General features: G+C 35.3%; 1 protein-coding gene across 3 annotated transcripts in view; it reads left to right on the top strand.

Annotated features, from left to right (window-relative positions):
- Positions 1–12,845: 12,845 nt before the first annotated feature.
- Positions 12,846–17,483, top strand: part of LOC117412436 (FYVE, RhoGEF and PH domain-containing protein 5-like) — a 69,918-nt gene continuing 65,280 nt past the window's right edge. The window contains exon 1 of one of the 3 annotated variants that reach the window (XM_058988860.1): positions 12,846–13,239. In XM_058988860.1, the coding sequence (XP_058844843.1) occupies positions 13,224–13,239 (16 nt within the window). In that variant the 5' untranslated portion in view covers positions 12,846–13,223. Of the gene's footprint in view, positions 13,240–13,832; positions 13,964–17,483 lie in introns of those variants that run through there. The other 2 variants (XM_058988861.1, XM_058988862.1) reach the window with 2 other exon arrangements.

Below are 17,483 nucleotides of genomic sequence, written 5' to 3'. Positions count from 1 at the left end.
AAAACTGCATCGGTGTATTCTGCAAGTCAACAGCAATAAATAATTGATTAGGTTGCGTTAGTGCCATTGAACAATAACATATACAACCTTATGGATTATCTGTTTCATAATTCTGATTATGTGAATATGTTTAAATGGTAATTTAATTGGCTTTTTGTATATTTAACATGTTTTGATTAGATGACAATAGAAAGAAAACAATGAGGTATGATCTGCAATACATTCGCACAACATTAGGTTGGATTGACCCTTTTGCATTGTGGCAATCCTCGCTTGACACCACCACACCGATGACGATTTGTGCCAAACCTACACAATCTCATTTAATTTACTTCATGCCTAAATATTATAGTACCATTTTACCATAAGAATACGCAAGCATTGGTTTAAGCTCATTAAGTATTAAGTTAATGTAAATTGAAGCTACTTACTGTTTTTATTTATGTACACACATTTTTACATGGGTAAGATCTTTGTAAGATTAATTATAGCAGAGGCGTTTGCAATGCATGTACACAAACTACAAATGAGAGTGGCATGCTAACAAAGTGCATCGTTAATCAGGGGGCAGAATTAAAGTGAGAGGAATACAATTTGAATAATTATTTATCAGACGCCTTTAGCCAAGGCGACACAGAAACTATGAAAAGTTCCCTTTAAATACCAAACTGGGGGCTGAAAAAGATTAGATACAGAGTGATTACATGAGGCAGCAAGCTAAATAAAGGAAGATTGTATGCTGTGCAAGAGTACATTGTATAGCACTGCAAAAATACTAATGTTGTCTTGAACTCATGTGTTGCAACCCCTGTTTAAATAAATATAGTTTCCAAACTGCTTGTTTTTCAATTTGAACACAGATTTTAATATTGCAGTATTGCAAATACTGTGACCCACTTTACAACGCAATATTACAATGCGTCATACAGCAATCAGAGAAAATTAGGTTTCGTTTCAGGACTGCTTATTGTTTTTCAGCAGCACTTCAGGAAAGCTTACCGTTGCATATTGAATATAACAGAAGACCTGCTTATGAGTGACACAGAAAAATCGGAGAGATGAAAAAACACATTCTGGAATGAGTGCAAATATTTTGAGAGATGGAGGAAGACACGGCTGTGCATGTCCTGCTGTAAAAGTTAATGTGTCAGCAACTTCCATACATAAATACAGAAAATACAGCCCACTCACAATTTCATACTATCAAAACAGTATTCACTGCCATTCACTTTGCAATCAATGCACACTGTGAATAAAAGCTGCAGGAAACATTGTGCCATCTAGTCACTACATAGACATTTGTGTGCTGTAATTGAAGGTAATACTGGATGTAAGTTAATAAAAAGCAGAAATGTACTTAACTGGTTAGAGGCTAAAACTGTGACATAATAAATGATTAGTGAAAGTTTCAGGTCGACACATTCAATAAAATAGTAAAATATGAGGGCCTTCAGAAGCATAGTATTAACTGAATTTAAAGTTACATTTTTACCCTGGAGCGCAGTCCCTCCCCTGCAGAAGCAAGGTAGTAAAAGAAATAGTTATGTCGGCAGTAAGGCAAATTATATATAGCAGCCGGAAAAATGAAATCTCTGAGCTCGGAGTCCACTCCCCGAAAGTCTTAAAACAATCAGTAACAGGAAAAAGTTAATCAAAAGGGAGTTGTTAAGAGTTATGTAGCTATTGTTTACAGCTGGGGTCTGGTGGGCAGAAACCCAGACTTGCACCGTCCTTGTTGACCTTTGACTACAAGAATGTAGGTGGCAAAATATTTGGCTGAACTTTTGATAAGGTGTATAACAATACAATACAGCTCTATCATTAAAAATATAAACTAGAATGCCCCTGTAACACCAAAGAGTTTCATAGTTACTGTACATTTAAGATTAAGAACATAAGAAAATATAGGAACAAGAGGAGGCCATTCGGCTTGTCCGTTTCCTAGAAGCGCATTGATCTTAAAGGATCCAAGTCATTCTGACTCAACCGCATGACTGGGTACAAATGTAACTTGGGTAAGTACCCATGATAGATATCACTTAAAATTAGTGTAACATGGATTGCATCTTATCTAATTGCTAAGGGACTGAAAAGTCTAAGCTTAAAGCAATCAGCTATCTGATCACCAAACATGAAAATAACAAAAGTGTAAAGACCAAAAAGACTCTATGCTTTGCAAAGGGTTTTGTTATTATTATTATTATTATTATTATTATTATTATTATTATTATTATTATTATTATTATTATTATTTCAGTTTGGTCAAATATTCTTGCTAGGGCTACTTTCTCAGTTGATGATAAAGAATTGCTTTGTACCGCTTAGTTATAGTAGAAAGTCAAAAACAGGAGCTTCATTGCTGAAGTCTTGTGAACATATGGTACGACTTTCAAATCTTAGTTTGTGGTCAATTTGCATGGCTTTTTGGCGCGAGAAGGAGATTTACCTACTCTTTTGTTGTACCATGTTTTGGAAACCTATGTAGTAATTTGTCCTACTTTGCATCCATTTTTTATGTTTGCGCCATCTTTAAACAACCTTCAGTTTGTGTATCATAAGATGTTATAAATATTAAACCGAGATGTTGTTCAAAGATGGTGCTTACATTAAAAAATTGATGCAGAATAGGAAAAAATCTAGCTTGAATGTGTCCTTAAACAACTTCAGTCTTTAGTATGTTATTTAGGGTTGTGAGATGTGATCCATTAAAAATGGATACAAAGTTTGAAATAATTACCTTAAAATGAGAAAAATTACACAAGTTGGCCTACACAGGATTCAATAAACATGGAAAAATATTGGCCGTCGCCTGTAGAATTACCATCTTATAAAGCCTTGTCCTTTAGGGCTTTCCTGTTTTACTTGTCAAACAATATGAGGGGCTACATTTCTTACCTGAATTCTGTACTACTTACACTTGCTTTCCCTGTCTGAATTCTCATGTAATTTCTGTTCACATAAATAAACTGTAAGGCGCTTGCATTGTTTCTCAACAATGTGCAGTCATTTCTTTTCATCCAATCTCATGGCTTTAGAAAAAAACTCTCAATGTGATATGTTTTTCAGTCAGGACAAATCTTGCAATTTAAAAAATGTTTTATTCAAGAATAAAAACAGTTGACGTAAGCATATCACTGTATTGTTCTTGGTTTTGACTCTCTGCTTCGTTTTTAGGGGCACTTGTTGCAGCCTCGAAATGTTGCTTGATATCTCAGCTGTCGTTGAGAGATAGGTAAGGAGGCAGTTCAACTGGCAGGACTGAACATGAGGTAGTGGCTGGGAAGTAGGAGGTAAATTCTAAGCATGGCACTAAATGCAGAAAGGTAGATTTCAATGTACCTGGCTGAAATACTATTAGAAGCTGCCACTGATTCAAAGTTGATGTTAGTTTTGTCTTCAATCATTGCACTGCAAGAAAACTTGAGGGGAGTCAGGAATACTTCAAGCAAAAGAAAAAGCACTAAAGAAAAGCACTACTCTGACACAGGAGTAGAATCAATGCTAACTAGGTATGGGAGCTATGCATCATTGAGAGAAGTTGAAAGGTTAGGCTTTAACATACTCAGTGTCAAACAAAGTGTCATGGCTTGGCATCTCAGCCCGTTGAATTTTAAAATACTGACCAGTAAGGTAAAGCTGCTTTGCTGGCAATAATCATAAAATATCAAAGTTGTTCTAAATAGCAGTAGCGTCGAATAAGATAATGACATTGAAAATCAGTATGTGCAGGATGGGATCACCTAATTTATTTGTAAATAGATAATGCAGAAATACAGTCCTGTAAAACGTCAGGGTAATTCCTGTTGCACCTTAGCACTGTGCCCTTTCACTCAGAAAAATGAGTTTGAATCTGCAAACTACACCTGAGCACATTGAAGAAGAACAACATAATTGCTTTATATGTTATTGAGCAACACAGTGGCACAGTCAGAAACCAAAGTCACAACCGCTACACTTTAATAAAGGGCCCTGCTGTTGATCATCTTCAGGGTCTGTGCTCTCCTGGGAATTGTTTCTTGTGTTAAGATGCTGGCTTTGAAGTCTAGATGTTTGTTATTGTAACAGCAACAGTGATATTGAATTACTTTTGAATAGAATTTGAATCAATCTTGCACCCATCACTCTTTTTCACAATGTTTTAGATGTCTAAAAGGTATGTCCTCTATTTGCCCCATCATCATTTTAGTCTTGTTTTTCATTTAAAAAAACCAAAGCAAGAGTACTGTATTATTGTTTGTGCTGAGGTAATTAAGTCCTCAGCCTCAAATGGAATTGTGTATGCGTTAGTTCCTTGTTATATACAATTGATGGCAATCGGCAATGATGATCGTCAATTGGCCCTCAAAATTTGAGGAACAAAGTTAATGGTTAGAATTATAATATTTGAATAGCAAATAATTGCAAATAGAAAGAGTACTGGAAACAGCTTGAATTTCAGCAGGAAGGCTATTCAGGCTTTGTGAAGCTAGAAAGGAACACTTTGAAATAGACTGACAGATGGAATTAAGAGCAGTTGTTAAATGTAATGAGTGATTATTCGAAGCAACTTCAACACGAACCTGAGACATTATTATTATTTATTTCTTAGCAGACGCCCTTATCCAGGGCGACTTACAATTGTAACAAGATATCACATTATACATTATTTCACATTATTTTACATACAATTACCCATTTATACAGTTGGGTTTTTACCGGAGCAATCTAGGTAAAGTACCTTGCTCAAGGGTACAACAGCAGTGTCCCCCACTGGGGATTGAACCCACAACCCTCCGGTCCAGAGTCCAGAGCCCTAACCACTACTCCACACTGCTGCCCTACATGGAGACATGGAGTTGCACTGTAGAATGTGTTTACATAGCAAAAGCAATGCAAGACTAGGAGATATTATTAGCTATCATTTCAGCCCTTTCAACCAGGAATGACCATATTTGATCATAGGTGAGCTTTGGGTTTAATATGTTAGAAACAAAGGAAACAAAACTACAACTTTGACTTTGAATTTATCCACAGGTACAAACTTTACATGCATTCTGTTGAACGACATTTTCACAGCACTTGCATCTGAGCTATACATTTGGAACTGTTAAATGTGCATTTCTTGTTAGGAGTTTTGAGACTAATGAAATATTATACAAATGGAGATGAGGCGTATAGTGGAAAATGATTGTCCCCTGGTCTGGATAGCATATACCCAAGAGGTCTTAGAGAAACATGGGGGAGGATTGCCAAGCCGCTGCAAAGATTTTTCACAAATCCAGGGAGGTGGTGATGAGGCTGTACAATGCACTAGTGAGACTGCACTTGAATACTGTGTTCAATTCAGGTGTCCACAGCACCAAATGGACATTGTGGACCTGGAGAGAGTCCAGAGAAGAGCAACCAGACTGACCCCAGGGTTTAATGGCATGAACTTGAAGAGAGGCTGAAAGAACGTCATCTATTTATCCTGAACAAAGAAGAATCAGGGGAGACATGATTGAAGTCTTTACAGTCTTAAAAGGTGTTAACATAATTAGCCCAAACTATTACTTTAGAGCATTACAGAGACCAGGACCAGAGGACACAGTTGGAAATTAAGAGGTGATAGGGGACAAAGAGTGGTACCAGCAATCAGCTACGAGGAACCAAACGAGCTTAGATGGGTCGAGTGGCCTCCTCTAGGTTATGCAATTACTTATTTTCTTATCCTACTGTAAGCTCTGGCAGGGATGGATGTTCTTTCTTGTTTCATTCGCCTATTGTCAAGTCCATCTACCCAGTACAGTCTGCAGTGAATGTGTTTTTCATAATAACTATGCAAAGTGGCCAAGTGACATTAGATCCCTCCTGCATTTATTAATAACAACCCCCTTTGTTATTGTACTACGTTGGCTTTCTTCTGTTAACACATCCATGCTTGATTTCCTGATTAACCCCAATGTTGTTGAACACTGCAGTGTGAATATTTGTTTTTTTCATTGTGAATAACCCATTTCAGGAGAATTTCCTCTGCATGATACAGTCCATTTAAACAACATGTTTTGCTCTGGCCTTCACTGACAGGAACAGTGAGGTAACAAATTAGCCAAGTGACACAGCAGAGTGCGAGCGTATAGTCTGCCTGCTCACAATAAGGAAACTGACATCTTACACTAAAAACATGTTTTCAACTACCACACATCTGGAGCACTATTTACCAAGAAAAAGTCAGTCAACACAATTCAAAGTACCCATTTGTCACTGCCCTCCACAGCCACCACCACATTTTTTTTTTGACCTTTCTATCAAACAATAAAGTTCGGATCAAATTTAGTAACACTGGCAATTGAATGTTTTGCAACGAGGGGAAGCATCTTGTTGTTTTGCAGAATTTCATTTTCACAGGGTCTATTTATGAGCATGCAAAACAAAGGCACAGTTGTTGGCCATTACAGTTTAAAATTAAATAAAACCACGGACTGGACAAATACTGCTAAACTCACCACACCCTGGACCCCAATTCCAACTGTTCTTGTTTACCCTTGGGAAATCTCCCCTCGTCGCTTCTATTTTTAACCACGACTGCACCTGCTCAATGGATACAAAGGCTTTTGGATTCACTGATGTTCAACCATGCCCCCACCCATATAAGCTTCACATTAAACAAAACTGTGTTAGTTACTCCTGAACACTGTGGGAGTGAATGTCTTACTCCAAAACCCCCCAATTCAATTAAAGGACAGTTGCATCTTTGGAGCTCATAACATTGCTGTTGGTTAAGTAGCTATTATACTTGCAGTCAGATGAACAGCAGTAATTGGATTTGTGATCGATAGATATTTTCATATTGGCCAATTGACTGCCTGGCTGACAATTTCATTTTTACTTTATTTGCACTGGCTCATCTGACAGTAATTCTCTTACATAAAAAGCTGTGAATGGCCAGTTCATTTTTTAAGGGTAGTGTTAGGGTGGGTGTAGAAGCTAGGGAAGAGGGAGGGTAAGACATCAGTAATCTCTGACATGTTTTAATCATTTTCAGGGCAGTTTAAAACCTGGATTTTAGTTTCTACAAAATACATTTAGAAGAATGGTAATCTTCTAAATGTACTGGTAATCTAATCATTTAGTTTATACAACAAGTGTTGAGATATCTAGCATTGAATATATACTTTTTCTTATTCTGCGGTCCTGAGTGACTATTCTTCTTACAGGATCAGATTTTAGATTCATTCTTGCATCCATTCAAATCCAATGACAGAATGGCGTGAGAATCACACTTTTACACTGTGTTGTGTTATTACTTTCTTTTCCATAATTATACTTGTTACATAAACAGGATACTCTAGCTATAACAGTCATGTATAGCTGTAAATAATGAGTCTATAACTACAGGACTCGATGAACATCCATGGTGTATCCTCTATAAAGTCCCTTGCTATTTCTAATAAATAGGATTAGCTTTTGCTGTTTGAAACCAGGTGGTAGTGATAGTAGGTTTGAAGATTTGATACTGTGTTTTAGATGAACTATGCTTTTGAATCACTGGCTCTCAGTACCCAAAAGCCTCTTCTTCAGCAGCAGGTGGACATTTAAAGAAACATGTGTGTACAATTGCATGTCAGAAGAATTATCCGATTGTTGGAACAGAGCATTTCTGAAAGAACACAATTCCTTTGGAAACGGAATGGGATGCTGAAAAGTAACATAACAGCGATCACAGTGATACAAAGTAGCATTAGTCACATGTAACATCCATGTTTTTAAGGTACATTCGTACAGTTTATATAACTGGGATAGAAAGCCATTGATTTAGTCCATGGTAAATGTAACCAACTTGGTTGATTTTTCTGTCTTTGATAGATCTGAAATTCCCTTTCAAGGCAGTACAATCCTCTAAACTGTGGTCTGGTGTACCTGTGACATTATTAAGGATGGTATATCATTGCATTTCAAAAATATGAAAACATCCCATTGCTCAAACACATCCTAGCTTTAATGTAGTGGCACACAATATTTTACCCCTAACCTTTGCTGCTTAGTCATTGTTGCAGCCGTCTATATTTTTTTCTTGAAACCTCATTGATATTAGCCAAAAAAAAAGTTTTTTCCCCTGGCGTTAACATATCCCCCTGGCAATGGGAGCTAGTAAATACCTGAGAAAATAATCTTAAATAATGAACACAAGGTGTATTATAAGACATGAGCCAACTTTTTCAATTTTGTGATATGACCGAACCAATGACAAATCTCCATGTGTGTATTATAAATGTATGTATTAAAAGTCTAAACATTATTATTATTATTATTATACAGGTACTGTTTTTATTCTTGGCTAAAGAGAGAGAATCCATAATGGGATATTTGTATTACTCAGTTAAGCTGCTTTGATGGTGATGTCTATCTGAAGCTTTGAGTTTACTCATTAAAAGAGCAGTGGACTAGGTTGATTTAGTAGAGTTTCTTTGTAAAACACCGATCGTATGAAAAACACTTGTATGTACCACTTGCTATGCAATACTAAAGAAATTAAAAATCATCTGATAAGCATTTCAACTAGAAGTATTTTCTTAAACACTCTCAGGTTGTTTCGCATTTATTCTTATAGTTAAACAATCGTTTTTTTCCTTGTAAAAAATAGGACTAAATTATAGATGGAGAAAACACTTTCAAAATATGGCCCAAAGTTTTAGAAACAGTAAGATATATGATAGAAAAACTAATTGCAGACATTTTTGGACATTTAGATGCTGCTGCTGTAATAAATGCTATAACTACCTGTATATAAATTATCTCACAGTACTTTGGAGTTCCCATCCATATGTATTTGCTGTAATAATTTCTGTAGCAGGTAGCCTGCTTCAGTTTTAACTCACTCAGACTATAATTCCAGTACATGCACAGAACAAATCATTATATATTTTGTTTTTCTTTCAGTGCAATATAAAGCATTACTGTAACTCGCTGTCATAAGGCCGTTTCTTAAAATGATAAAGCAAAATCTTTAATATCTTGCATTTATAAATGATAAACGCATTTTACTGTAAAAACCAAAAATTGAATCACAACGTAATTAAAATACTAAATCCAGATCACAAATATTTAACACATTTTAAAATACAAAATAGAATCATGGCTATGGGCCTGATAAACACTAACAGCTACATGATTGATTATGCTTTGCATCAGTGCTTCAGTGAACACTGTGGCTGTCAGATCTCCTGGCAGTTTGGCACCCCCAATATATATATACAAAAGTGATTCTCACTGAGGCATACATTCTGCTAATCAGGTAAACCACAGACACAGCAGGATTTAAACAAGTCTGTATTAAGATGTCTTCCTTTACTGTGGAATCTAGTGTTTAGTATATATATATATATATATATATATATATATATATATATATATATATATATATATACTAAATTATCTTTACTGCCATTTAAAAGCACGCTGATACAGGGACCCAGCTATGAATACAGTATAGCATACATTATTTTGTCAGCCAAACAAAGATAAGAAAATAAACTAATGTACTGACAAGTGATCATTATTGTACAGCAATCTATCTGTGTGTATGGTGCTATTTAAATTAAACATTTGTAAATACACATGTCAGAATTATTTAGATTCACAAAGACATTACCTAAAGCCCTATTCCATGCTAGGGGTAGAAAGACTACTAATTGATAGAGTCAAATAGTTGAGGTCAAAATATGTTGACTAATCGCCCCTTTAAAAAAAGTAAATGTATAAATCCCATATTTTTATCATGTCTGGTGCTTTATTTGTGAACGTACTGTTTTGTAACAGTTTGGTGCTTGTGCACTGTAATTTAAAATTGCTTAATTTTTTTTTTACCTTCTAACATGTTATTTATATGTTAATGAACGCAACCGTGACAGGACTTCACAATCACATGACCTGCGATTAGTCGACTGACAATTTCTGAGGTCGAATACCAGTTTTTTATTCGACTAGTTGACTGTTGTGTTGCTCAGGTGTTTACCTGCTATTTCCACATGCCCCGTCCTTCCTTGGGCACGGATCCAAACACCCTTACTTTCAAAATAAGGCCAGTTCCCAAACATGTCAGCGCTTTTTACCTGTAACTGTAGGGATATTATTTTTATTATTACTTGTTCATTTAGCAGACACCTTTATCCAAGGCAACTTACAGAGACTAGGGTGTGTGTACTATGCATCAGCTGTAGAGTCACTTACAACAACGTCTCACCCAAGAAACAGAGGATAAGGAGGTTAAGTGGAGGCTGTGTGGTCCAGTGGTTAAAGAAAGGGGATGGTAACCAGGAAGTCCCCGGTTTCAAATCCTACCTCAGCCACTGACTCATTGTGTGACCCTGAGCGAGTCACTTAACCCCCTTGTGCTCCGTCTTTTGGGTGAGACGTAATTGTAAGTGACTTTGCAGCTGATGCATAGTTCACACACCCTAGTCTCTGTAAGTCGCCTTGGATAAAGGCGTCTGCTAAATAAACAAATAATAAATAATAATTAAGTGACTTGCTCAGGGTCACACAGTGAGTCAGTGAGTGAGCTTGGATTTGAACCAGGGACCTCTTGGTTACAAGCCCTTTTCTTTAACCAACGGACCACTCACCCTTCTATATATTAATCTTGTGATGCCATGACTTATCAATTCTGTGTCACACTGACATGCCCGATGACGTGACACAGGACAAATCAGCTTGACTTGACAGTGGTGGAACAGAAATCATATTGACTGAATCACACAGTACAGATATGGCCATACGCTTTGCATCGCCTAAAAATTTAGGATTGAGACGTAATTAAAAAAATGATAATATATTACCATAATTTCAATATTTTATTTAACATTATGTAATCAAAGAAACTACAAAGTAATATTGCACAAGTCTACCAGAAGCCATAATAGTATTTCATGTTAGATTTCAAAATGTCCGTTTTTCAATTTCTTGTCAGTTTTTTGTTAAGTACATAGGAAACTACAAAGCTGTATATAATTCAACATGTTAGCATAACATTATTCAGCAGGTTTAATTCAACTTTCTGAAGCAAAGTCAGTTAATTCTGTAGTGTGATGCAAAATGTTTGATTAACACATTTAAAATTCTTCAGGAATCCTTTTAATCAAAACGTATTCATCCCAATTACTGTTTCTTGCAAAACAAATTCAGTTTTACTCTGAAGTAAATTCACTCTGCAAAAAGAATGCAATATCAATTGAATATGAATGGAGGGATATTGAGTTAGTAAAAATATATAATATGTTTAGTCTAACAGAAGAAAGAAGGGTAATGGATTAATGGGACTGGATTATAGTTATTAAAATCCTAGAATAAGTTGTACCAAGTTAACCCCAGACAATATTTTAACAGCAGCACAGAGACCAGGTCGGATGGCTCTGTTGGAAAGTCTATGTACAACAAAAGTATAAAAAGTTGTTTTTTATTTATTTATTTTATTACCAAAAAGGTGGTGACAAATCTATGTTTAGCCTTTATTGTATAGTCATAGTTGTGTTATTTGTAACTTTGTAAATTCTTATTTGTGTTTAATATGGCACCCTAAGGGGTTAACTGTGCCAGCTTTGTCCATCTGTTGCTAAGGAAATGGTGCCTGTAGTTCAGGAAACAGGGAGAGCAGTTTCCTGTTATGAAGAAAGGTTTTAAAGGACTGTTTTCCTCCAATCAGACAACATATGTATGGGCAGGAAACCGGGCCTGGTAAAGCCTATCCCAGGGCCATTGGTATTTTTTATGCTATGTTTTGTTAGAAAAGATGCAAAAATCATGTCTATAATAGTTAGTCTTTGGATTGACCACTTTGTACCTGCTCTTAAAAAGCTCCCAAGAATATGTCTGGATTCTGGTGCCCCCCGGGATTATAAAAGGACTTATCAAAGTCAATGGGTTCCTGATAAAACCATTAAATAAAATAAATATAGTGTAGATGTGTTAGGGTACAAGATATCTCCTACCCTATCTACCAGATAGTATATCCATACAACTACAATACACTTCATATCATCTAGATCCCTGAGGGAAAACAAATTCAAGTGTACAGACTATGTATAAAAAGGCTCCTGAAAAAGACTTTGAGCGATAGACAGTAATGATCCTAGGGAAAGGGATGTATATGGTCTGAATTAAACTAGAGATTTGCGATATATAATTGAAAATAATAATAATAATAATAATAATAATAATAATAATAATAATAATAATAATAATGTGGCTTTTAAAATGATTTACTCATTTACAACGTTTACAATACAAGCTTATATAGTTGAAAAAAAAACTAGGTGTTTTTTTGTCTTTTCATCACCACTGTATTAAAAAACCATGCGTAATTCTACCCTTTACCGTAAAGTGTTAAAAAAAAAAAAAGGTTTAGTTTATGTTTTTGTTAAGGTTAAAAAAACAAAAAAAGCAGTTCCTCTGGAAGCACTGAGATAGATACATACAGCCCACCCCCTCGCGTATGTTATTGTGGTCAATGACTGTTATAGAGCTTTGAATAATACAATACGAAACTTACACCTCCCCATATGGAATATAATATTATAATTACGGTACTATTTATGAGAGTCAGCACCAGCATCTCACACACATATAGGAGAAGACTGGAGTAATCTTCAGAGGATATTTTTGTAAATTCCTGTTTTTATAATAGAAGATCATACCCTTGACCCAAAACAACAGCATGAACAGGGGTACATTGTTGGACACTATTGGATAAGTTTGTAAGCAGCTCTTGCTCTTTATTATTCACAACCCCTTGTCATATAATGTAAGTGCTGTACCGTCTCCGCGGTATGCAACCACCCCCGCGCACTGTAATCTGAGCAAGTAGTCGTGAGATTCTGTCTCTTTAAATCCTGGGTTTGTTTTTGCCTGAAACTCGGATTTTCACTGCACAATCAATCCCTGATTGAGCAAAAGGGCTTCCTCTGCAGGAAAGGAGCGGAATGCGCGCTTCATCCAGCTAGACCTCAGAGCACATTATTAAGCAGCACCTCGGCAAAAGGGGACGTGACCTGAATAGCGTTTATGAAACAATTTTGAAAGAAGAAAAAAATAATAAAAGGACTGGGAAAGATGACCGATACGCAGCCTTTGTGTCTTTCCGCGTCTTTCCTTGTTGCTGGGGATTTCTAATAATGTGTTTTAATTTATATCTAGTGTGTAGCATCACTTTTAAAGGACTGTGATGATCTGAACACATTCTCATTGACTATTTGGGTGCGTCTCCCAAAATGAATACAGCAGCAGGTAGGCTACGTGTCTGTTTTGTAATATTTTCTTATATTATTTGTATTAATTTTGTTGTTATTTGTATTAATCTCTAGTTGTTGTCAAAGATATGCATTTATGAGTTTTATTTACATTAATTGTCTAAATTAAGACATTCGTAAATGCACCTGCGTTTGAACTGTGTATTATTATTTGTTGTTTGTTTAAAGACGTCTTAAAAAAATGAAACAGGTAAATGTTTGTTTTACTATACAAAGTTGGACTACTTCGTACCGCACACTTTAACTTTTATAGCATGTTATTTAAGTTTTGTAAGACCTGTAATATAATGTCAAGTGCATATTATACAGTAATAGATATCATTTAAATTCCAAATCAGCCAGTAAATCATGTATGATTCGTAATCTCAGTTTATATTTCATTAAATGAAGAAAAGGTATATGATTAAGTTGATTTCTGAAGATTTTATCTTAACAATACTTTGCAAACAGTTGAAAAACTAGCATACTAGAAAATAACGCAACGGTGCAGCGACTGGTCGTTTTTTCCTACTTAAGAATGTCGCACTCTGTTCTGCGGTGACGAGTACCAGTCCGGAGTTAGTACAGTGTGCAATTTCCTGGACGGTGCACAATCCATAAATCCGCCGGGAGACATCTGTATCAGAATTGCACTGCTGCGAGACCTAGAGACTCATCTTTCAATAAAGTTGTGCTGAAATTGGCTTACTGCTTTGGTGGAGGTGAGACGATACTGTACTACACGGTTATTATAATTGAAGTTTTACAGTTAGGTTTGACATTTCTGAAATCGGATGCGTTCTAACAAATAACAGTATTTTCGGTTTAGGAAAATACACCTTTTATGTTTATTCTCAGATTAAGCCGAACACAATGTAGCTATGCTACATTTTAAAACAAATTGGCCTATTACCGACCTTGCTTTTCTATTATTATTATTATTATTATTATTATTATTATTATTATTATTATTATCATCCGTAATGAAACAGATTTTTGGAGTGTTCTGTATTGAGGATTTTGGCAAAATATATATTTTTTTTTTAAATTTGTTTTATTTTTTAATATTTATAATTTTATTGTCTTCATCCATACAATTGTCAAAGGAACGGTATGCAATCACATTAAACATATTGGATAAATGAATGCCTGCATGTGTCGATTTTGAAGCACATTCTGTACATAGAGTATATTATAAATTTATACACTAGTGTGTTTAATTAATTAGTTTGTTTAATTAATTAATTAATTAATTAATTAATTAATTAATTAATTAATTAAAGTGTAAAAAATGTTAACTGGTAAATATCGCAGTAGAAATGCGATTTTACATTTTAAGACAACTAATACATCCATACAACGCTGCACAATATATACAATAATGAATGCGCAATTGTTTAAGTCGTGTATTTTGTGTTTACTGGTAACAGTTGATATATGGGTGTATTGTTAATGCAAGGCTGAAATCGGTACCTGACTTCACTGTGGGAAAATGGTCTCTAGTGTGAAACACAGGAAACTCCCATAAGAACTCAGTACCATAGTCTCACGTACCAAAAGAATATGAAATAAATGAATAGAAATCTTGATAGGATTAAAATAAAAAATAAAAAAACTACCCATTTTACATGGAGTTGGTTTTTAAAACTTAGCTAGCACAATTAACCATAAACATAATACACTTAAAATTATCTGACATTCTTTAAATAATGTTTTCTGTCTGTTTTGCAGTATATAATATAATAGTGTACATGCTACCAGTGTTTAAACCTATACTTGCAAGTTTATTATTCCATAGGCCATGCAGGTAACCCACAGAAGGTAGGAAGGTTATACATCTGCAAAGGCTATTAGTCTGATCAACAAGCTGTTATAGTTGTGAACAATAATACAATTAAGTTATTACAATGTACAGTTAGTCTACTACAATGTACTATAATCAAGGCCCTTTATTGTTGGTTTATATAGCATTTCCTGGGATTTTATCAGTGTTTGTTTAAAAACAAAAATAATTTCAAAGCATTTCTGTGTAAATATAGGGTTTAATACTCAGGGGCAGTCAGAAAAGCAGCTCACCTGCTTCTGTTGTTTGTGAATGCAAACCGTGGAAAGCTGCTCAAGTTAACCTGTATCGCTATTTCAGTTCCAGTATGTTAAACAGACAGTTATTTTTTTATAGCGTTGTATATACTGAATGTACAGTGATGTATTTTCTTGGTGTAAATCAGAATTTCCACACGCTGAGTCGGCCAGACTTCGGGTTACAATCAGAAAACACAGGTCTATATCTTTTGTAAAACACAGGTCTATATCTTTTGTAAAACACAGGTCTATATCTTTTGTAAAACACAGGTCTATATCTTTTGTAAAATCCAGAAATGTTTTGGTAAAAATCGTTAAAACTACTGCTTGCCTCTATTAGAACACGATAGAGTGCAGTCAGCCAATCGCATTCCAGCTCGCATTCTATTAGAACACGATAGAGTGCAGTCAGCCAATCGCATTCCAGCTCGCATTCTATTAGACCGTAAATAACGTCAGCAAATCAGCTGTGATTCCAATATTTCATTTTCACTTCAAGCTTTGTCAGCCTATCAGTGTCCACTGACAATTTGGTTTCTTTCCTGGTTCCAAAACTGAACTATTGTAGACTCTGAATGAACTCTGCCACACAACCTTTCATGTTTCAATAAGAACAGCAGTCAAGCCGAGCCCAGATAAACCGAAAAGCAACTTAAAAGACAATTCAACATTTTTAAAACAAATACGGTTTAATTTCATTTATTTTTTATTAAACTGTCAGTACTATTTACATTTCTCCGCGGAAGGGCACCCGACAAATGATCAATACAGGTTTTAAATGTTGTCTATAAAAAGAAAAGAACAATTATATCTTGATAGTCATAGTTTCACTATTGCTTTTGTCTAAAGTACTATTTATAGAACTAATAGTACCAGCTTAGATACTTTTAGTGATAGAATACTCCAAAAGTACTAAAGTATCAGATTCTAAAGTAATCCTATTGGCTGCTACAACCTTCTATATGCTGTAAAGGAATACTGCACATAGCACATACATTGGAATCACATCGCAAGGTGAAATGCAGACACTATTACCATGTACAGTACACTCAATTGGACCCTGATTTAGGGAGTGTTTTAGTTCATTACCCCTGCATGTATCTATGCTGACAAAACACTGTGCAGACTGTTTTGCTCCACACCTTTCCTGTGTCCCGATGATAAAACAAGCCGGTAATGTCAGGTCAGGACAGAGGACTCTGTAAACCCAGAGCCTTACTGCTCAAAGCAGCGCAGTTTAAAGAATTTAAACACTGTCCCTAAATAGGTTTGTTCTCCAAAATTATCATTTTCTAAATTTGCATATCAGTTGTGCGGGAAACAATTTAACCAAATTTTGAGACCTACATACTCAATAAGTCAACCTTTTTCCCCAGTCAAACCTATTTGATGTATTATATATGTTTAGTATTTCTACAGTGTTTTCTACATTAAAAACAGTAATGTAAAAAGTAGTTTTAAACAATCACTTTTTCAGGACTGGTGCCTATCCCCAATTACTATGCATTAGCACCATAATGTTTTATCTCTTTACACAAATGCTCTTAATGTATTCAATAAAATGTTATGTATTGTTTTACTTTTCCTCACTAAATACTAATACACTCTGTTCAGATGTGCTGCACTCAAATAAAGCTGAGAATATATTTTCAATCATGTGTTGAAACACAGTCAGTTGGTTAATCTCTTCTCTTTGAGTGTGGCACAGGAGTACAGCACGTGTGAGAGTTTGTTTGTTTTAAACTGTTTATTGGTTTTGTAATTGTAAATACAAACAGTGATTATGATTAGCAAAAAGGCAATTAGTTAGAATCATCAAATTACATTAAAAAAATATTATGTGATTATTAACATCAATCTAAACATAATATCAACTTGGAAAGGGAAAACATGGGAGGGAGAGAGAGAGAGAGAGAGATACAGGAGAGTGAGAGAGGAGGGTCACAAGTGGTCAGCTTGCAGGTTAGAAAAGAGTAGGTTAGTAAGATGAGAAGTCAGTGAAGACAGAAGTCTGAGTTCATAGACATATAAGACAAAGGCATGCCAGGCGGTATAGCATTTTTCAGTAGATCCACGGAGTGTATATTTGATTTTTTCAAGCTTGCATGTTGCAAAAGCATTGAAAGGGGTTACATTTGGTACATACATCTTTATCATTTG

Source organism: Acipenser ruthenus, chromosome 16, assembly GCF_902713425.1.
Source record: "Acipenser ruthenus chromosome 16, fAciRut3.2 maternal haplotype, whole genome shotgun sequence".
Classification (NCBI taxonomy): Eukaryota; Metazoa; Chordata; class Actinopteri; order Acipenseriformes; family Acipenseridae; genus Acipenser; species Acipenser ruthenus.
This window is presented reverse-complemented; position numbering and strand designations above follow the sequence as displayed.